Raw genomic sequence first — 22,515 nt, forward strand, 5'->3', positions numbered from 1 at the left:
TCGCGTCTATAATCATTTCTACGTCTACTTCTTTCCTCATTGCTAAGACCTGCGATGTTCAAAGTTCTCTTGTACGCTTCTCTTTTTGCTTTTTGGGCAGCCCGAAATTTCATCATTCCAACACGCATCACCAGAAATTATTCCTACAACTGCGGTACCACACACTTCGATCGTACATCTAACAAGGATATCCCGTAACATTGTCCAGGCGCCCTCTATATCTTCGTTTTTTATAAATAATTTTTATTAAAAGAAATTAAGCAAACAAAGTTCTTTAATATTCTGCTAAACATACATTAATAATTTTCAATAAGTAAAAAATATTTAGACAAATTACATTTGTGTAAACAATTGAAAATGAATGAACTAATGTTAATAAATTTTCCACTAGACCAATAGTAATAATTTTTAAGAAAAAAATTATTTAAACAAAATTAATTTGTTTAAACAATTAACAATTAATTAACCAATGTTAAAGTTCGATTTCATGTATAATTGACATTTTTGGTTTTAAGGGTAGTTTTAAGGGAACCCGTGGGGGTGTGTTAGGGGTGTCAAACCCTTTTGTCTGATACATAAAATTCATCGTTGAATAATTCTCTACAGGTGCCCATACTTTCCCGCCACATTATTTTAAACCCTAACAAACTATTCTAAAGACTCAAAAAGTAATTTTTCCCAATGCATTTTACATGGAAAACTTCAATTAAAGACCGGCACCTATTTAAGTAAAAAAATATTTAAAAAATAAAAAATTACGGAATTTCTTTTTTCGGATTTGGAATACAATCGTTGTCAATCGTTATCACAGAAAAAACGAAAGACAAAGTTTACATTGATATCAGGTGAAAGATTCACCGCAACAAAAATGAACCTTGCCGAATAAACTTTACATGAATCCAAGATAATTTTCGGGTTTTAACCTTGCCTGCATAATCTTTTGCCTTATAATCGCTCCAATTTTATTCGAGAAGTAGCGAGGATTGCGACGCCAGCGCTATCTATCATCGTTTAACTTCATTAAACTGGAGAGAAGCGGGGATTCCCATCTGTCAGTTGCTTTTTGCGCTTTTTGCTAAATGGTATTAAGTAAGTTTTAATTCCTCTAAAATAGTCTAATTTATTTCGGAGGAAATATATCAGTAAGTACATATTTTTTTCGTGTTTTCTGTTACTGATTTTACATGTTTTACCTAAATTTGCTCAATTCCGCGTCACGCAGTAGACGAGATCAGAATTATTCTCCTAACCTCGGTGAAACTTTTGCCGAAATATTTTTAATTTGTAACCGTTTCAAGTCTTACCTGCAACACATTTTAACTTTTGTTTTTTCTGTGTCGTTTAAAATCTGGTGTCCCGATTTATAATTCGAATTAACTCATACATTGCCCGTTTCCCATTTCTGTTAAGGACGCCGTAGCAGACGACAGATTTTATTCCATCGTAGCCTAAAATCTGCGAAAGTTTATCTAGCGATTCGTAGAATAAACTTTCGCCAAATAGCATGTAAACTTTAACAGCGGGAAATTTGACATGCAACAAAATTTAACTTCAGTTTCTTCTGTGATGGCACAATTAAGAAACACGATTTGTAAGGATTGATATATTATTTATATCGTTTCTTATGGATCTCAATTGATTCCTTCTAGAAGGATTCTAATTAAAAAAGATAAAAATTTATTTATATTTATTTTTTACTCCAAATTTTTTATTAATACTCCAAATTTTCTGGAAACTTATTCTTCTTATTTTTGAAATCAGAAATAGAAAAGAGGATAAATGTTCTTTCCTTTCACAAAACAAAAACATTTTCGATTTTCCTTTATACTTATTTATTTTAAATTACATGATGGGTAATTTTCTCCGCTAGAAGAATAAAAACGTAATATTTGTAATATCTATTATTAATTTAATTCTAATCTATATATCGAAGAGAGATTGATTTTACTAACAAGCTTATAAAAATCAATACAATCTTTATTGCATATTTTGTATGTAGTTACCCTGAAAGATCGAATACAATTTGTCAAAAATCGTAGGATCTGTTTAATTCATGAATGATAAAGAAATATTCAGAACTCTCCAACCAGCAAACACGCAAGGTATTTTCATCAATAATACGAAATCAACACTCTCTAATTAAAAGTCGATACGAATCTCACATTTTCCTGGAAATTATAGAGAAATTTCTAGAAATTTCGGGTCGGAAGATAAAAATCTCATCAATCATCTCGTTAGATTTAATTGCAATGAAACTATATTTATTTAACCAAACGAATTTCACTTAAATAAGAAAGGAAACTTGACATTAACATTGCAAATAGTTACGTTCTCATTTGTTCATTTATCGACTAAAAGATGATCATAAATTATGCATGTAGTTCGTCAAGGTATACGCATGTGGTAGTGAATCTATATAATAGTATGAGAGTAGTTAATTCATATATCTTGCATTTAATACAACAATCTATCAAACATTTTTCGCGGAATATATGAGTGATTTCGAAATTTATATAAATCGTAATACGTACAATTTTTATTGCATTAATTTACTTCTTTGAATTTATTTCAGTGATAGCTTCGATCATATATAACCGATTTTTATTAAATCGAGATTGATTTATAAACATATAGTTAATTAACATGGTATTAAGCAGTAAAGATAAGCCGGCAGAATTTAATTGATGGCATCAGTATAAGTTAAGAGGGCTGTGTACTAGCGTGGGAACTCTGAGTTGAGTGTGCGAGAAAGACAGAAATATGATAAGCACGCGCCAAAGGTTGGAGCTTGTTAATGACAAACAAAATTTTGACATGCTTGCTTAGTAAAACTTAGAATATTTACCGACTACATACATTTTTGAAATCAAAGTTGGCCAAGTAAGTTGGAAGAAATATTAGAAAGAAAATTCTTCTATATTATAAACTCTCCCATAGAACTTTTCAAAATAAATTTTTAAAAATTATTTTAAACATTATACAAATTGACGGGATGAAATGTGCAAGTCAAATGATTTTTGAAAGTTACTGATCATGGAATGATGGTCGGATAATCATTATCCCCTCTAGTTTCAGAATATCTGAAATGGCTTTTTAAAATTCATTTTTAAAATTTAAATACGGCATTTTATACAAACGTTTCTTAAGATATTTGATAATCAATATTTTTTTTATATTACTTGACCAACTTCAATTTCAAGATTTCATCTAGTTGTACTCTGCACATTTTTGCATCATGGATGTTTTTAGTGGGATTTCATGTTTTTTGTATTTGTATTTTTTTAATAAGATATGTACGTTGAATTAATTTAATTTTCATTAAATTAATAATATAGAGTGAATTGAAAAAAACTAGTGACTTTCGGTTCATTTTGTAGAAAATTTTGTGTTTTTGAACCATTTTTTTGTTATTCTAACCTTGAAAATGAACCAAAAACTCGTTTCTTTTTGATAAATTATAATTTCTCATAAGTGTTGATTCGTATTGTCTCTCGATTCAATATGAACTGCAAACTGATTTACCTGCAATAAATTTGGTTTCTATGAAAGTTTATTTTAGCTAACTTTAATTAATTTAAAAAATTTAGTTAATTTAAGCATAGCAAATTTATTTTTTAAAGTTTATCATTTTCTTACCGTATGGTTCAAACTGAACCAAAAATTTTTAATTGGGAACAGAAATCCCGTTGATTGCTTAACGAAATCCTCTTCATATCAGAGTTAATTTTTGTTTCATCACAATTTAATTTCATTCATTTGGAATTCATGTTTTTTCTCAAAAGTAAAAAGTAACTTAATTTTATCAAATATCTGTTTCTATTAAACTATCGATTTCTACCTTCACATAGAATTGAAGCTTGAGGAGTCGTGAGGTACCTATACTGTAGAGATTTCCGGACCTATTTTTAGGTTCTTTAATTTTAGCTTAAATTCTCGCAGATTATAAATAAAGGATTTTTATTGATGAAAATCAGAGTTCCAGGATCCCTTGTACTTTAGCGGGCGTCGAAGTGAATGACGATACATATTTGATATCATATACGTATGTAAAATTCGTCTCCAATCATATTGTCAGCACAATAAGTTCTAATTTCTTAAAAGAAATATAATTTATTTTTAATTAAAAAATTCATTCTGTTTTATTTTAACTATTTTTCGTGCATATATATTTTACTATTTAAGATTTTTTTATTACTTTTAGATTTCCTGAAGAAAAATTTTAAATTATTTTCAACATTTCACGATAGAGAAAAAGAGAATTCAATTTTCAAAAAACGGAACAAAAATTGAAAACTTTATAGACCGAAAAGTCGAGAATGGTCGAGATAGAGAATAGTTGAAAATATTATATAGGTTTTCATTGGTGCTTTTCGCCGGAAATGAACATTTTTTAACAAAAAGCATCATTAAAATTCCCAAGTTTTATCAATTCCAGGATGCATTAGCGTTTCAAACTGGAAATGGGTATTTCTTATAAGAAAAGTGTTAGATTTGAATTATTCAAAATTGTTCAACAATTTACGTTTTTCGATTTGATTATCGTCGTTTACTGTTTAATTGTTCATAATTTTTTTACATTTTTAGGTATTAGATATGTATTTTAAAACCAAAAGCATTGTAATTCGAACAAGTTTCTTAATGTTTAAAAAGTTACAGGTTATATTCATGATTTTCATAGGAAATGAGGTATTTTACACAAAAAATTAAGAAGAAAAAACTAGACTTCAAAGAAGATTAACAACTTATCGTCAATGATTACGTTTTATTGCAGTTTGCACCATTAAATCAGTATTTTCAGTAAAAAATTATTAAATTTCAAAGATGAAAACCATTTTTTTTACATTTTTAGAATAAGCAAGCGCTTATCAATAGAAATATCGATATATATTTTAAATAAAATGTACAGTTTTTGAACAATTTAAGCTTATGTTAACATTTTTCATCAGAAACGGATTATTTTAAGTTAGTGTCGGTACGTCCGGTAACAAAGCATTTCCCGTTTCCACATGTGTACATTTAAACTCGACCATGTTAAAAACGTACGTAAAGATACAGAATGTTTAGACGTTCAGAATCGAACTTATTTGAAACCAAAATAATTAAATTCCAAAGAAGATTTATAATTTGAAACCAGTTTTTGTTATGTTCTGTTAGTGTTTTTCTTCGAAATCTAATATTTTTAATAAAAATATGATAAGACTTTTCAGATTATCCTTTTTCTTCCGATTATCACTCAGAACCCGAGGCAAAATCCTAATTCTCGGCAAGTCCTCCCTGCATGCTCTGTCAAGGCTGTCAAGGCTTTCGCGATGTCCTACAACTCCCTCCGTGCTCTGTCAAACCGAATCGGGCCGATGATTTTAGGGTATTGACCGAGCACGTATCGAGTTTCAAAAAAATATTCAATGTTTCACATGTGCTCGCTAAAGCCTCTTTAAAGCTCGCGGAAGCCTACTTATTTCCGATTTCGCAATTTTCGAGCGTTTTCGAGGAAAAACGAGCACTGAAAAGCTCTCTCCAACCTCGCGCAGAACTCATATTTTCGTGACAGAGCATGCAAAGAGGACTTTCCGAGTATTAGGATTTTGCCCCTGGAATCAATAAATTCACATTTTTGTACAACTTTTACTTCAGTTGGCGTTATATACCGAAAATCGGAACTTAATAAGAATCCATTGGATTTCAATTGGATTTTGATCTAATTAGTTTAAACCAAACGGTTATAATCTTCAACCATAAAAAAATCCTCTCTAGTTCCGCTAAGATTCGAACCCAAATCCACAGATTGTTGGTTTGGTGCTCTTACCCACTATGCTACTCAGCCTCTGAGTATCAGACCGGCAATCCGTAGATCTGGGTTCAAAACCCAGAAGAGATAGGAATTTTTTTCACAGCTACAAACTATAATCACTTTAGTTTATACTTAGCCCAGATTGTGATAACATCATGGAACATATTTCGATATTTTAAAAACTACGTTTTATTGCACTAAAAAGGGCTTAATCAGGCAAAAATAAGTATTTTTAATTAACCACTTTACTTACAAGTTTTGATACTTAGTATTTGGTAATATATCTGAAAATGGCTAATAACGGTTCACTAGCCTCCAAATCTATAAAAAAAGATACAAACAAATATTTTTTCATTATTTGAAATCCCATATTTTTTAAATTTAATTTAAAATGCCTTATATTTTTTTAATCGGTTGAAATGATGTATTCGAAATCCACAGAGTTCCATTGAAATCTTATAAAATATATTATAATCCCTACAAATCGTCTGAAATTCCTTTAAAATTGAACACTTGAAATCCTGTGAAAAGTCCTCGAAATCCTTAGAAATAACTTGAAACCTTGTAAAATCCCATGACATAATTCGAAACCAATTGTATTGTTCTTAATTGGTATATATTGTAACTTTACGGAATTTAAAAACGAATTAAAACCCATATTATTACATATGATGATCGCTGACTACCCGCAGAAATTCGAGCGTCTACAAGTCCAATGGACCTGGTTTCTGTCAGGCTATCGATTCTTTCAAGTACTTCGGCAGTTTATAGCCCTTTTAGATCATAAGTCAAGTTGAGAAAATAGTCAAACACGGCAATTGTAACTAGGACCTTGTCACTAGGACATTGTTTTTAAAAAGTATTGAAATAATCAATGTTCTTAATATAATAAAAAAAATATAGTACAAAAATTTGTGAAATCTATTGAAACCGTAAATAGTTCTGACCATGTATGATATTTTGTAAAAGATTTAAATCTTTTCAAATCTCTCAAAATCCCTTCAAATCCTATATCATTCTTTTTAAACACGTAAATTGGCCTGCAAGCCAATGAAATCCTCGAAATCTCTTAAAATCTGTGTAAATTACTTGAAATAATTGGAAATCCCTCGGAATATTTAAAAATGCTTGGAAAACGTTGAATTTTTTTCAAATTTTCAAAACCCAGAAATATCTTCAGAAATATTTCGAAATTTTGTCAAATCTTTTGCAAGTTTGGAAATCTTAATATCTGGCGTACAATCAAAATCCAAATAATCAACCCTTTTGTATATAAACACCATGTAACTGTATTATAACGTTAGTCTATCTTTCATATACAAATTATGCCACTGTTATATCACTGTTATCGCCATTATGTAACTTCTATATAACTGTTATATGATAAATATGTAACAGTTATGAAAAATTTATTCAAAAATAATTTTTGTATTGCATTTTTGTTACAGATCGACAAAATGGATCGAAGGTGTTCGACGAGGCTGATGCTCGAAGTACAGGAGGGTGGCGAGGGGAGGCAGGTCTCTTGGCGACACCCCCCGACGGACAATTTCCCATGCAGAACGTGGGTCCAGTCAAATTTGAGATTCCCAATGTGCCGGTTATTTTCGTTCTCGGTAAGATGAACTAACTTTTTTCTTCTTTACTTTTAAAAAACTTATTTTTTTCATTTGTAAGTGATTTTTTATAATTTTATCATTTTTCTAAAGCTTCAATTGAAAATCTTCACCTTTGAAAAATAGTTTCTATTCGTACGCAAATATATATACTAAAATAATTATATTACCAAATTTATTCTTTGTACATATTGTCCTTCAATTTTGGTAACTGAAGCCTCGGCTAAAATAACGTTGTATCAGCACATATTTTGTTTCCATGGAGTTCAATGTACGAGTATATAGTTTTTCTTTTTACTGTTTCTCTATTCCGCGGAAGCGCTGTGATCGAAAATTGAAAAATTGAATTCGAAATTAAATGTCAAAATAGTCGAGGTTATTTTTTACATTTAATTCGCATTTATCTGAATTAACCTCGAAGTTTTTATATCTAAATCTTAGATGGAATTTTTGGAGGATAAGAGTAAAAAATTATATTCGCTTCAGAGTGCCGAAAAAAAATTGTAAAACTGAATTCGGCAAATTTTAGTTTATAAAAATAAAATTACTTGGGTTGCAAGTATTTCTATTTACTGCAATTTTAAAAACAGTTTTTTTATTTCTTATCTGCACGCTTTGAATTTATAAAGTATTTAATGAAAAAAGGCTTTCGAATATCGGAATTAAAATATTCTGGAATACATATGTTAAGTTCCCAGCTTATTTTTCGTCTAGTTTTTGTTACTATGCCTCGTTGAATTTCATTTTCCTAGCAGATTTCTTTTGATCTAGACATAGTAATTGTTCGTATAAGTTTCTTTTGTCTGCGGGAAAACATTTCAACATATCCAACAAATACTTTTTTTTCTCAAAAGAAATGGGTATAGGAGCAAGGTAAAGTTGAGATAGCATGCGGTTTTTCAAAAGTGAAGGATGTTCTACTACAGCTCCTGCATGTGCATTAAAAAATAAAAAGTGGAGAATCCTCTTTGTATCAATATTCAAATTGAAATAACATGAAAATTTTTATTTTTATTTATTTTCTAAATAATTATTTCTTTTAAAGATAGGATTCCATCATAGGGTAAGAGCAACAATTATTGGCAACTCTCTTTAATTTATTAGATATTACGACTGTTAAGCTTGTTTCACTTTAATTAAGTTAATTCGGCCATCATTTTTATGCATAAAGCATATATTAATTGTTCATTGAAATCAAATATTAATCGAAAATAAAAAATTTCACGTCAGTTTTTTTCATGCCAATAATTGGTTTTCTTATCCTATTTGGGCCTACTATTAAATGTGATCCAGAAATTTTAAGTTTTTAAGGTAATAAGGTTTGGTCTGATTTACAATGTATTATAATTTAAATTGTTTTTTATAATTTAATTCATACCTTCTTTTTGCACTATCAAGGAGAAAGTTTCACATTCTTCTGAAGGCTGGTGCTTAGTTCGCACTTGGATGGCTGTAGGATCTTCTTTCGTGATTCTTAACCAGGCAGCATGTGTAATTTTTAACTTAGGGTCTCTTCTTGTAGTAGTTTCCCATGGAGAAAAGTCTAGAAAATCATCCAGCCATAAGGTTAAAAAAAGTAGTAGTTCGTTTGAGGAATTCTATTAGATAAAAATCTCTATCACAAGGCAAAAAGCTATGACCAGTAGTCATGAACTTTTGCTCCACTGATGAAAAATACTTATTTTCATTAAGCATTCGCGTAAGAACTATCATTTTCCAATTATTATTCTGGCCTACGCACCGATCTGACCAAAATATGAGATATCTTTCCTCATTATCATCAAGCGGATCAAAGGTTCTGACTGTATAATTCAAAAGACATGAAGCGATTTCTGCAGACTCCCGTTTTGCTACAGTTCCATGCCAAACAGATATCGTGACTTTATTTGTACCCATATTATGAATAGCAGAATTATAATCGGAGTATTGTCTTTGATAAAATACTGAAGAGCGATTTAGAGTTGGATAATATAGCACTTGTTGCAAATCGGTACAGATGACAATATATTTTGGATTTTCTTTGGCCAAGGCAGAATCAGCCCTTAGCGTAGCATATCCACTTTCAGCTTTTATTTGATGAGCTTCACATTCCACTGCAATCAAATTCCTTCCTTCTTCGTTATGTGCTGCAGAGAGATCTATAAAGAATTTGTCACACACTGTGCATGTATCAGACCGAGGTAATCCAAACCTCAAATTTAAATCGGTTTTAAATACGTGGTCATAGGCACGTACTGATAATTTGATTTCGGGATATTTTTTACCAAAAAGTTCATACATTTTCGATATATTTAAGTCGGGATTAAGACACTCTTTAGATGATTTTTTCCAGCTATAGTGACTTTCTTGGAAAGGGAATGGCCTAATGTGTTCTCGAATTTTTTCAAGTGTCTCTGCGCTAATTTTCCATGATATATTATGATGTATTCCCCGTTTATCTGAAAAATCGTCCACATTATTCTTCATCTTAATCTGCAGCATTTGAATATCCTCCTTGGAGTAACACCTAACACATCGGAAAGTGTTTTCTGACAAATTCTTATGTACATATACGATCCAGGTATTTTAATTTGATACTTGAAGGTCGCTAGCTATCGAGATTCATAATCTTTCATTCTAGTTGTATCAATATTATGAAAAGTCATGCAATTTGCAACAATATACTTCGATTGGTCAGAATACGATTTTTCGCGAAAAGTTTCAAAAATGTTTAATTTCATATCAAAATCACTTCTGTTACATTCTTGGTAATATCGTTTACAAATTTGGCCCTACAAATTGTAAAAAATAAATCCAAATATAATTTCTCGTTTTTTCATTAAAAAAGGAAAAAACACCTAATTATTTATGTAATTGTAATTTAAAACTTTGTTTTAGTTTTATTGTAACAATAATTTGAACAGTATTTTTTAGTACAATTTCTGATAATAATTATTAATCAAGTATTTATTTATTTTACTATTTTTAAATATTACATTTGATATTACCGACTCTGGATGATTTACTGCTGGCACTTCGATTTTTATTCTACTAATGTAAGCTTCTCCAGTCTCTCTAGCCCTTTTATTCTTTCCTGCGTGCCATTCTAATAAATTTAATTTTCTTTTTTTACCTCTGTTCAAGGTTTCAATTTTAGACTTAGAAAGGTACATTTTCGAAGTATATAACCTCGACTATTTTGACGTTTCATTCCGAAAACGATTTTCAATTTTTCGATGGCAGCGCTTCCGCGGAATAGGGAAGCAGTTAAAAGAAAAACTCATATACATAGAACTCCATGAAAAAAAATGTGTTGATACAACGTTATTTCAGCCGAGGCTTCAACTGTTCAAAATTCAGTTTTTCTTTATCACTTTGTTATTTTACAAAATCAATAACTTTTGAAGTAACCAATTTGAAAAGTGTGTTGATCTTAATTTGCAAATAAGAAGATGTAAGTCTATCCATGTATTCTCGAATTTTTACAATATTTTAAAGATAATTTTTATCTATATACTCTTAAACGCGCGTTTAACATGCGAGTCATGCGCCCGATTATTGTTCTTTTTCTTATTATTTGCCGATTTTTTAAATAAAAATGAAGAGGAGATGCCTCGAATATGGCATAGGGCTCGAGTATGGCACACTTGGATTTCTGACAAACTAAAACGTGTACTCCGTTAGTAATAGTAGAAGTTGAATCCTCTTTAGTATAGTAGAAAAAAGTATAAGTTTCATTGTTCGAAGTGCACTATTGGAAACGTGAGATAAAAAATCTGCCCGCGTCGCGGGCATATTCCCATCGCGCGCTGCGCGCGACTCGCTTCGCCCACAAGTTTGGACGCGCCTAGGGCGCTCGAATATTGATTCTCGCACTTGGCGCTCGATTTTAAATTTATCTCGCACTACGCGCTCGGTCTTTGTGAACAGACATTTCAAAACTAAAGGTCAAATCTTCGACAACAGTAATTTGGTGATTGTGAATTCTCTTTTGTTAAAGCTCCTTCGGCTCTAACTAACACATTCTAATCACGTATCTCTTGCGTCACATTCAAGTTTATCTCTAAAATTATATATCATTCCCATAAATTTATAGTATTATAATTCATAACATGCATTTGTATCAAATCTTACGTAGTTTCATTGTCTCGTTTAAAGCAAAATGCACATTTTCAAACAAAATTTTGTTATTTAAAATTTTATTGCAACTTTTGTCGTGTTTCCATAAACTGAATTTTCTTATTTCCAATGTTAATTTTATGATTTAATCTTTACACATACGGTCTATTGAGCATCCTTACCGTTCTTAAACTTCTAAATGATGTCCCTAGCCTCAGTTACTCAGACTTTGTTAATTGAATTTTCTACCGCATCGTGTTCTACATAGCAGTTGCGGTGCGCTATTGCCTAATCTCTTAATAGTTGACTAAAAGTGTCTCTCAAAGTGTCTAGGGTGGAGAGAGTCTAGCATTTTTTGAAAAAATTAATTATTTAAACAATTATATTGTTTATAATTTTAAAAATTTTATTTAACAATTGTAGTAAACAATTCAGAGTTGTTAAGTGAAACATAACATACCTTGAAGGATCATGAATGAAAAAAAATTTTGAACAATGCAAAAAAGTTAGTTTAAATTTTTTTTGCCCCCTCTACGCACACAGCTTTACGATATCCCATGGCGCATATAGATTTGATTATTTATTCTTCATTATAAAAAAAAACAAAAGCCCTAAAGTAAAAGTGAAGATAATTCTCGATTTTCCTTGGCAATATCTCCATGTGTTTTTTTTTAATTTTTAAAAAAATTAATTATTTAAACAATTATATTGTTTATAATTTTTAAAAATTTATTTAACCATTGTGGTAAACAATTCAGAGTTTTTAAGCAAAAAATAACATACCTTGAAGGATCATGAATGAAAAAAAAATTTTAACAATGCAAAAAAGTTAGTTTAAACATTGTTTTTGCCGCCTCTACGCACACAGCTTCACGATATCCCATTGCGCATATGGATTTGATTATATACCCTTCATTATAAAAAAAACCAAAAGTCCTAAAGAAAAAGTGAAGATAGTTCTGGATTCTCCTCGGCAATATCTCCAGGTGTTTTTTTCATTTATTAAAAAATTCATTATTTAAACAATTATATTGTTTATAATTTTTAAAAATTTATTTAATAATTGTGGTAAACAATTCAGAGTTGTTAAGTGAAAAATAACATACCTTGAAGTATCATAAATGAAAAAAAATTTTGAACAATGCAAAAAAGTTAGTTTAGACATTGTTTTTGCCTCCTCTACGCACATAGCTTTACGATATCCCATGGCGCATATGGCTTTGATTATTTATCCAGGTTTGAAACAAAAATTTTTAATCAATATGTCGTGCAGTACAGGGCATACAGAATGTATATTTATTTATTTTACATATTTAAAAATACATACACCATGGAAAAATAATATGAATATTACTTTAGAATAGAATTACAATGACATCAAATACAATAATATACGATTATAATAAACATTATTTCAAACTAAATAACAATAAATACAGTAAAGAATATAATTTTGGTAAATGTCACATACTGAAAACAGTTTTAATATTTTACAGTAATTTATATAAACTTTTCCTATTTTCTACGTAAAAATGGAGCATACTGAATTCAAATTTTTTCTATAAATAAGATTGCAAGCATCGAAAAGTAAAATAAATAAATTCGTTTAGAATATATACATAAACATATATACAATGATATATAATACAGTAATATAAAATAATACTCTGCAATGCAATGAAAAATACAATATATATATAACCATGTATAACCGGGTTCACCCGAGTAAAAGTTCAATAAAAACACAAAAATATTATACAATTTTCACGTGTTTGTGGATTGTACAAAAGTTTCCCTGGACATTCCTGGACAGTTTAAATAGAAACGGTGAAGAATTCAAAGAAAACTTTAAGAAGGATTTCTGGAAGTTATTAAATATCCAAATATTGGATCACGTTGCCGAGGATGGGACATTTGCCTACTTCCTGAAACCTTCCTGGAACATATATTGGACTTCTTGCAACCTTCTATTCCAATATTGCAGGAGTGATAAGGGAAACTTTTGTGGCTTCCGGGTTGTCCTGTTGAATCTGAAAGATGTTTTTTGATAAGAAAATATATCGTCTGAAGTGCCCTACAGTTTGAAAATAATTTGCACTCTTCTGTTTAAATTTTTCCAAGTAAGACAAGAATCTTCATCTACAAATCATTCCTTGACTATACCTAATGTCTACATTCGATTTTTGTTGCGAATTAAAGTTCATGTTTACAGGTTTCATGTCAAATTATTTTGTATCAGTAGAAATATACTTGAATGACGATACATAATAACATACATCGCCGTTAACTTTCCAACTGCTGGTTGTAAAGAGTTGTTAGACGAAACAGAAATTGTTACATCTAAAACTTGATAATACATTGTCCATCTAGCATAGAAAAGTAGACGAAAATTAAGCACAAAAGCAGGGAAATTGTCAAGCACTTATATTTCTCTTGAAGTACCTCATCAGAAGTTAGAATAAACGTTTTCAATGCAGACGATGTCATCATTCATTTTATGAGACAATAGGTCTTTCCATGTTTCCATGTTTCAACAAAGTATACTTATAAACCGTTATTTCAAGTAAAATTACTTAGTCACACTGAAATATACATCAGAAATGATACTTCAAGGTATGTTATTTTTCACTTAACAACTCTGAATTGTTTACCACAATTGTTAAATAAATTTTTAAAAATTATAAACAATATAATTGTTTAAATAATTAATCTTTTCAAAAAATGAAAAAAACACCTGGAGATATTACCGAGGAGAATCCAGAACTATCTTCACTTTTTCTTCAGGACTTTTGGTTTTTTTTATAATGAAGGATAAATAATCAAATCCATATGCGCCATGGGATATCGTGAAGCTGTGTGCGTAGAGGGGGCAAAAACAATGTTTAAACTAACTTTTTTGCATTGTTCAAATTTTTTTTTCATTAATGATACTTCAAGGTATGTTATTTTTCACTTAAAAACTCTAAATTGTTTACCACAGTTGTTAAATAAAATTTTAAAAATTATAAACAATATAATTGTTTAAATAATTAATCTTTTCAAAAAATGAAAAAACACCTGGAGATATTGCCGAAGAGAATCCAGAACTATCTTCACTTTTTCTTTAGGACTTTTGGTTTTTTTTATAATGAAGGATAAATAATCAAATCCATATGCGCCATAGGATATCGTGAAGCTGTGTGCGTAGAGGGGGCAAAAACAATGTTTAAACTAACTTTTTTGCATTGTTCAACATTTTTTTTCATTCATGATACTTCAAAGTATGTTATTTTTCACTTAACAACTCTGAATTGTTTACCACAATTGTTAAATAAATTTTTTAAATTTATAAACAATATAATTGTACAAATAATTAATTTTTTTTAATGAAAAAACACCTGGAGATTTACCGAGGGGAATCCAGAACTATCTTTACTTTTTCTTTAGGACTTTTGGTTTTTTTCATAATGAAGGATATATGATAATTAACAACGTAATTGTTTAAAAAATGCCTTTTTGAAAAAAGTGAAAAAAAACCTAGAGATATGGCTCCGACGATTCCAGCGGTGTTTTTAGTTTTTGGCCATGTCTATTATTTCATTTTGTATTCAAGGTAGAATTTTAAAATCTATATGCATAGCTAACTTCTGGGTCGTGATTTCTCTGGGAGCGGGTGCAATTTTCCAGATTAGCGCCCGCTCCCGACAAAATCCAGCGGTTGTCCTTATGACAAATTTTTAAATGTATATATATTTTTTTTTTGAGAATCTTTGAAATACTGTGAAATTGTTAAATGAAAAATTGTAATTTTTGGATTTTCCATTGTTTTTTATGCTGTCAAAATTTGAATTTTCATTTTTTCAAGAATATTCCAAAAGTTGTTATGATAATCTTGTATAATGTAAAAAATAAAAAAATTGCACCCCATAGAATGGTAAAATTACCAACACAAAATTGGTGCAATTTAACTACTCTGATTCAAGGGTGAATACAGTTTCTGCTTGTGACTCTGTGGCTTTCAGAGTAGGTAATAATTGGACCTACTTTCAGAATGTGGAATTTGTTGACGTTGGTAAAAGTGCAGGAACTGTTAAAAATTCCTTTTTCAAACGTAATCTCAAGGCTTTAAATTTGATAACTGATAACGCGGCGGACTTTCACAGCTCTGAACGTAGTATAAGTACAAGTAATTAAAATTTGTTTAAGTTGCCAAGAATAATGAAAAATGGTAAAATTAAAATTATATGTAAAAGAGCATGTTTCAGAATCGTATAAATGATGGAAAAATTTATTTGCGAAATTGATAAAAAATATTAAACCAGAATTTTTAATTTCAAAAACCTGCTTTCTGCTGTACTCCTTATTTGAAGAGGAAATTTACCATTTCTAGTCAAATTGGCATAAAAAATTCATAATGCATTTGTAATTTTACAAAACCTCTCTGTGACCTACATAACCTAAAAGTTAAATTCCATCCTGAAGTGTATATTCGTTATTGTCATTGAAATCGTTACTTTGGGAGTAGGTAATAATCGGACCTACTCTGAAAGCGGTAAAATTACCAGAAATTTTTTTTACAGTGTAGAGCATTCAAAAATAAAATTTTTTCTTCTGTTCGTTTTTTTCATATCGTGCGTTATTTGGCTTAAAATAAACACATTTTTGTTTTATCACAAAATGTCATGACTATCGACGACAAAACTATAGGCATCTGCCTTTGAAGCTTAACAACTCAGCCAAAAAAATCCTAGCGCAATAAAAAAATAGCCATATGAATCGCTTCTTTTTTACTTTTAACTGAAGCGAATGCCCTGCGACATTTTTGCCACTAATTAAAAATGACTGAAGTAGACTCCGCTGACCGAGCAGCGTCTCTCACCCGCACCCTTGGACCACCTTGTCCTCTATAACGGGAACTTTTCTTGTGGGACTGCAGTGTAGTTTGATCGAAGTTCTTTTCTGACGTATATCGGCAAATCGGAGAAATATTTTAAATGTCTTCGAATATTTAGGAGTATTAAGTGGTAATCGAATGAGGAAATGTTTTCAACTTTTTAATTTAATTCAACAGGCGGTCCAGGCAGCGGCAAGGTGACACATTGTGATAATTTAATGCAAGAGAAGAAGGGAATTACACACATCAACATGACGGACCTTTTGCAGCAATATTCCTTAGGAAACGGTAATTTCATTTCTTGTTTTATTTTATGCTTAAAATTAACTAAGGTTTATGAATTTGTAGAATCATGACACTTAACTTTGCGTTTCCATATAGAACTAATAAACACAAATTCCAAAAGAGCTACAATTGAATTTTAAAAAAAAATTAAAATGATCTAATACCTTCTTTTATAAATGATTAGAATGTAAAAATTGAGAACTAATTATTTGTGACCCTAACTGGCACTTTTTTGGCCGAGTGCGAAAGTCGCAGTACGAGTCGAAGTCGAGGAGTAGCTGAGACGAGGCCCGTACCAGTCGATCATAAGTACATATAGGTAGAATCAAGTCCTGATCGAAAACCCCGAGAGGGAATGCAATTCAATTTAGACCAATATAACTCAATTTTCGAGAAAAGCACGAGTCACATTATTTTTTATCACACACAGAAAATCGCCGATCCTCCAATGTACACTGAAATCGGTGTTCAATAGAATTGCAACAAATTTAACCACACAGGTTCATTCGGAGAATCTAGAGAAAAGCATCATTTGGACACTGTTTTTTCTCATCCAGTGCAACGTGAAGTGTCGTCTACAAACTGTAAGTCACCTGTCAACATCATTTTGTCAGTCGTTATTTGAGTGAAACAAATGTTAATAAGCAGATAAGTTATAATAATAATTACCTAACTTTTTATTTCCTCTCATTTAGCAGCGACTAAATAGTCTTGGAATAAAAATAGTACTTGGCGTGATGTAATATACAAATGTTAGGTTAGTCAAAACCTACTATATGAGATTCAAACCACCAAAGCCGGGGTGTACAAACTAAGTCGTGACCGTCTGCATTGAAATTCATGCCTGGTCGTTCGAACAAATTTCTACTAGATTTTCTGCGGAAGTTTAAAGGTATCTTAGATATCTAATCTTGCAGTGGCTAGTGTCATACATGAAAGATAAGATAAATACAATTGTATAATAAAAACAGAAATTTGTTTTTCGTGATGAGTAGGGATGTAAATTTGCATGAAACTTTAGCCTGATGAAAAGTTTCATGAAACATTGGGAGTATCGTGAAACATTGCAATGTTTCAAATATAGCGGCGGGAACATTCAAACTGATAAGATAAGAGCCTATTAGGTATTTTCACTTCAATAAACAGCTAACTTCACTTCGTGGATTGTTGAGGGGAAAATAAGGGACCAAATGTATGGGATTCAGTTGATTTTTGCCCTATTTTGCTAACATCTTCGTAAAAGGTAATTTTTTCTATATACGTGTAGTTAAAAAATAGTTTTTATTTTTGAATTACTATTTAATGAAATAATAAAGTAATAATAATGAAGATTAATTACAAATATATTACAGAAATAAAGTTTTTATCCACTTTTCCCCCTCAGCTTTTAACAAAGTGAAGTTAGCTGATAGTTGAAGTGAAAATACCTTATTGAGGCTTTCATATCGCAACTTTTTCCTGCCGGCTGATTTGATTTATTTTCCCGGTTTGTACTGTGGACCAATGATGCCAATGTTGGCAACCTGAGCTACTGCGCTATCGTTAGGGCTGACCGCTCATTGGCCGCACTTGGCGCACGATTGAAAATTACATTAAAAAACAATTCTTGTAACTTAAGTAAATAATTATTAAAATATCCACAAGGATATGTGCAAGTTGTGTAACTTTCATTTCAGGCAAAAAAATACAACACATATATTATATTAATAACAATTTATTTTAAGTGAATTCCAAAGACCAAATTATATTTTATAAAATATTCAATTTAAAAAGAAATTTCTTGGAAAAGTGATTGAAAATAATTATTTATAAGTTTTTAATATTTTGTATGTATTTTTCTGGGAATTCATATAATTATATAACCTATAAATACATAAATTATCACGACTGCATTGTAGTTATGCTTTCTTTTTCTTTTTTTTTTATTTCAAGCGTCGTTTTGTCACGTCTCAATCGAAAAGAACAATCTGAAATTTTGTTTTAGAATTATTCAAATATTATCACTATTATATTCTGCAATTAGCTTCTATATATCAAACTGCTAAAATATCATATGGTATTTCAAAAAATGTATCTATTAACAAATATTTTGAGAAATATTAGTTAGTCTTTCAAATTCAATGAAAATGAACTGTTATTCATCAAATATATTTGTTATAAATGTTTTTCTTGCCTGAAATCAAAAGTTATACAATTTGTATACATTCGTGTGTATATTTTAATAATTATTTATTTAAATTACAAGAATTGTTTTTCAATGTAATTTTGAATCGCGCTTCAAAGGGTAGACAACCAGCGCTCAGCCCTAGCGCACGCATGAATCAAAATTATTATCATTTTATTATTGCATTAAATAGTCCCTAAAAAAGAAAAACTATTTTTCAATGCACTTATACAGAAAAATTACTTTCTACGAAGATATTAGAAAAATAGAGCAAAAATTAACCGATTCCCATGCATTTGGTCAATTGTTATTCCCTCAGTATTCAACGAAGTGAAGTGAGCTAGTGATTGGAATGAAAATACCTTATTGTATATGTAGACGGTCATGACTTTTTCTATACATCCCGGCTTTAGTTTAAATGTCGACGGGCATGACTAATCTAACTTTTGGAAGTTGCATTAGGAAGTTATAATTTTATTCTAAGTAACTGGTACGCCCTATTAAATGAAAGAAATTTGGAAATTAGGTAAATATTGTTTCAATTGGTTTCCTTATTAACAATTATTTAGGCTAATATCGCAAAGCGAATAGTTGCTTTGACAGGTATTCAGGTGGCTGACGGCGCGGTTCAGAACTCCACAACTGTGCATGAGCGAAAATTCAGTCTCCAAATGATACTTTCCCCTAGATGCCCACATGGGCACCTACGTTCAGAGGAATACATTTGAGACTTGAAAACTCTCTCAAATGATCATTGGAAGCCTAATGATATTTGAGCTGCAACAAATTTAACACCAGCGTTTTTCTGTGCACCAGTTAGCGCCGCAAGTATGCGTCTCTACATATCAAAGTTTTGGACACGTCACTCATCGTACCATAAAGTACAGATATAAATGACCAACAGCCAATCAGATCACACTCTCCGCCACTTTGTAGTACGCTGTACCCTAAGTAAAAATTTTACGGCCAAGGCTAAGAAGTGCCACTTCAGACATCGCTTACGACACCTAAAATCATACTAATGATGGCGGTGTGACAAAAAATTCTTATTGAAAATTGAATCTCATTATTTTAAAAATCATAATTCTTAATACCATAAAACGAAGCTAAGCGCAAAATGTGGGGTTTTTGGCTAAATTTCGACCCCCCCACACACACACACACATAAATATCCGTGATTTTATTGCTGATTCCATTCCCTCTCTATTGTCACTTGACTTTTCTTAAAATGCCGAAAATTTTTTAATGACTGGGAATATTAAAAAGGTTTTCTTACAAACTTTAATTGCAAATAGGTATTTCAGGTTAAGAGGGGGAAATTCAATATGCCTGCACTCCAAGGGCCAAAAAATAATACTAATAGCATGGGAGAAACTTTATCTCTTTAATAACTTAAAAAACATGATATTGACCATAAGTGTATTTGGATATTATTTTTTTACTTATCAAAATCTATTCAATAAAATAATAAAATCGATCATTTTTTGTAAGGATTTTATTATTCATTTAAACAGCTTTTAAAATATAAAAAGTATCTGAAATTCTAACCTCAGATTATATTCAGCGGTAGTTTTATTTTGAATCTGAACTGTGAACATAATAAAGCTTTAAGAATGTAGAAAGCATACAAAAGATACAAGTCTATTCTGTGATGTGAACTCGGATATGAACGCTGTAACAAATCAAATAATTTTTCTATTTTCTCAACAAAAATATTTTTTAAATGATAGCTAAAAATTCAAATGAATTTTAAAGTATTAAAAAGTACCTAGAGAATAAAAACATAATAAATTACAGTAAATTACACGCACATAAAAATGCTTCACTACAAAAATAACTTTTTATATACACTGGAACTTGGATTGTACATAATTCGGGCTTGGCCCGCAATTTACCTTTAAGTTATTTCCAGACCGTCCGAAGGTAAACAGTCAGAGCTATCTGAACCATTTCCAATTATAATGCTATAGTCACTCTAGTGACTAAGATAAGGCGCGCCTTTCCGATCCGCAGCTGACATTTCCTGCTTCTCGCAGCCGAGAGGCATCAATCTCAGTCGGAAACCGGCGGCAGCGCTTTACGGAATTATTAAATCTGAACTAATCAAATCCAAGTTCGAGTTTATTAAAGCAGTGTATTTATAAACAAAAGATTAGTATGCATCAAGTAAACCTAACCAATATTTAACTAATTTGAAGTTTAAGGTAAGATTTTATTCATTAATATATATTTATCTCTAAATGAAATATTCTCTGATGCCTCATTTCATGTAATTTTTTGCACAAGAAAGTTAATTAGACAGAGATTGTGTGTCTTATCATTTTGTTTTTTTGCTTTGAAAATAAATTTGGAAATTAAAACATCACGTGATCGGCTTAAAGAACCCCCCACCCCCTTTTAGAGTCATGTGAATTATGGATGGCCCCAATAGCGAGTCACGAAATACAAAGATTTCGTGTGTCCCAGTTTATCCCAAAGAGTCTCCACCCGTTTTTTAATCAGCACATGCAATACAATTCGCGAAGTTGAAGATTTCGTGTGTGCCGCTTTGCTTGTTTTTTGTCCCACTTAACCCCGCTTTCCAAACGATAAAAGTAACTAATACATTTTTTTTCCTAAAAACTAAATGCATATAAAAGTGAAAAGGGAAACTGTGGGAAAAGAATCATACTAGAAGAATAAAATTGTCTTTAACAACAAGAATTTATTTCATGTAGATCGATTCAGATAAAGTTTCAGAAACTATACATAACACCTTCATACATTTCTACATATAAGTCCTATATAATATATTTATGAGACATATACCCACTATACTTGTATATAGTATATATACATTTTTATAAACTAACTGTACAATAGAAACAAAATCCTATAATCTATATACGCTTTAAACAGTACTAGTAATGTTATTTATCTATACAGTTAAAAAATATTAGGTTCTATTAACATTAATCAAAAATATGAAGAAAAAAACCATCAATGCCAGTTTTTTAGTTAATAAATATAAAATATCTTATTACATTTGCGAAATATGTGTTAAATTATTAACGATATACTCAATCAAAATGAGAAACTGATTTTTTGTTGTTGCAAGATACAGATTTGCAAGACTTTGGTTTACTAAGCAGCAAAACTGTTACGGAGGTCCTTATGCTTGAAATGAAAATGTCTCCAGAGGCCAAAACTTTTCTCGTGAGTGGATATCCAAGAAATATGCGCGACGTGGTTGAGTACTCCGATAAGGTGAGTTTTTTCATCATTAATATTAACATTGTAATTTATGATGATTAATATTTAGATTAAAACTGGCAATGAATTTGCATTTATCAAAAGGTTAACCCGTAATGTTATTAATATAAGTACCCCTGAATTCAAGAATTTAAAGAATTTGAGAGGATTCACAGAATTCCAAAGAATCAATACAATTAATAGAAATTCAATTGAACTGAATAGAATTCAATATTAAATCCAAGTGAATTTGAAAGAATTCGAGTTAATTTTACTGATAATCATATAGCAGTATATAACTATATAAGGCAATTAAGTCAATTACTGACTTTTGTTATTAATTAGTCGTGTTTGAATAATTCAGATTTATTCGAGAGACCTCATTAAAAATATGGCAGACCTTGCTTTACTTTGTAAAATTCAAGAGTTCGCTTAAAACAACCGAATTCATCAAAGT

At 30.5% G+C, this 22,515-nt stretch overlaps 2 protein-coding genes across 4 annotated transcripts in view; one reads left to right on the plus strand and one right to left on the minus strand.

Annotated features, from left to right (window-relative positions):
* LOC117178605 (adenylate kinase isoenzyme 5) overlaps positions 1–22,515 on the plus strand; it is a 77,465-nt gene that overhangs the window by 31,303 nt on the left and 23,647 nt on the right. Inside the window, exons 2-4 of the mRNA XM_033370029.1 lie at positions 7,240–7,407; positions 16,556–16,666; positions 21,931–22,073. Coding sequence (XP_033225920.1) covers positions 7,240–7,407; positions 16,556–16,666; positions 21,931–22,073 — 422 coding nt within the window. The remainder of the gene's footprint in view (positions 1–7,239; positions 7,408–16,555; positions 16,667–21,930; positions 22,074–22,515) is intronic.
* On the minus strand, positions 7,619–10,532 carry LOC117178965. Of its 3 annotated transcripts, XM_033370558.1 has the most exons (4): positions 10,395–10,532; positions 9,300–9,845; positions 8,786–8,950; positions 7,619–7,728 (listed from the first exon to the last, which is right to left on the minus strand). In XM_033370558.1, the coding sequence occupies exons 2-4, from the start codon at positions 9,685–9,687 to the stop codon at positions 7,631–7,633; spliced, it is 651 nt and encodes a 216-aa protein (XP_033226449.1). In that variant the 5' UTR covers positions 9,688–9,845; positions 10,395–10,532; the 3' UTR covers positions 7,619–7,630. The 3 variants fall into 3 exon arrangements, 2 of the variants coding, with proteins under 2 accessions (XP_033226449.1, XP_033226448.1); XM_033370557.1 differs by lacking the exon at positions 10,395–10,532 and having other exon boundaries at positions 9,300–9,909; XR_004467843.1 differs by lacking the exons at positions 7,619–7,728; positions 10,395–10,532 and adding an exon at positions 8,251–8,336 and having other exon boundaries at positions 9,149–9,909.

Source organism: Belonocnema kinseyi, chromosome 8, assembly GCF_010883055.1.
Source record: "Belonocnema kinseyi isolate 2016_QV_RU_SX_M_011 chromosome 8, B_treatae_v1, whole genome shotgun sequence".
NCBI classification, from domain to species: domain Eukaryota; kingdom Metazoa; phylum Arthropoda; class Insecta; order Hymenoptera; family Cynipidae; genus Belonocnema; species Belonocnema kinseyi.

Bases quoted from the DNA above. Each gene is read 5' to 3' on its own strand.
- LOC117178965 (XM_033370557.1), bottom strand. From the start codon at position 9,888: ATGCTGCAGATTAAGATGAAGAATAATGTGGACGATTTTTCAGATAAA. The intron at 8,951-9,299 runs GTACAAATAAAG...ATGATTTTCTAG, and splicing joins TTCTGCTATTCATAATATGG to ACTTTTCTCCATGGGAAACT. The intron at 7,729-8,785 runs GTATGAATTAAA...TTTCGATCACAG, and splicing joins CTTGATAGTGCAAAAAGAAG to CGCTTCCGCGGAATAGAGAA.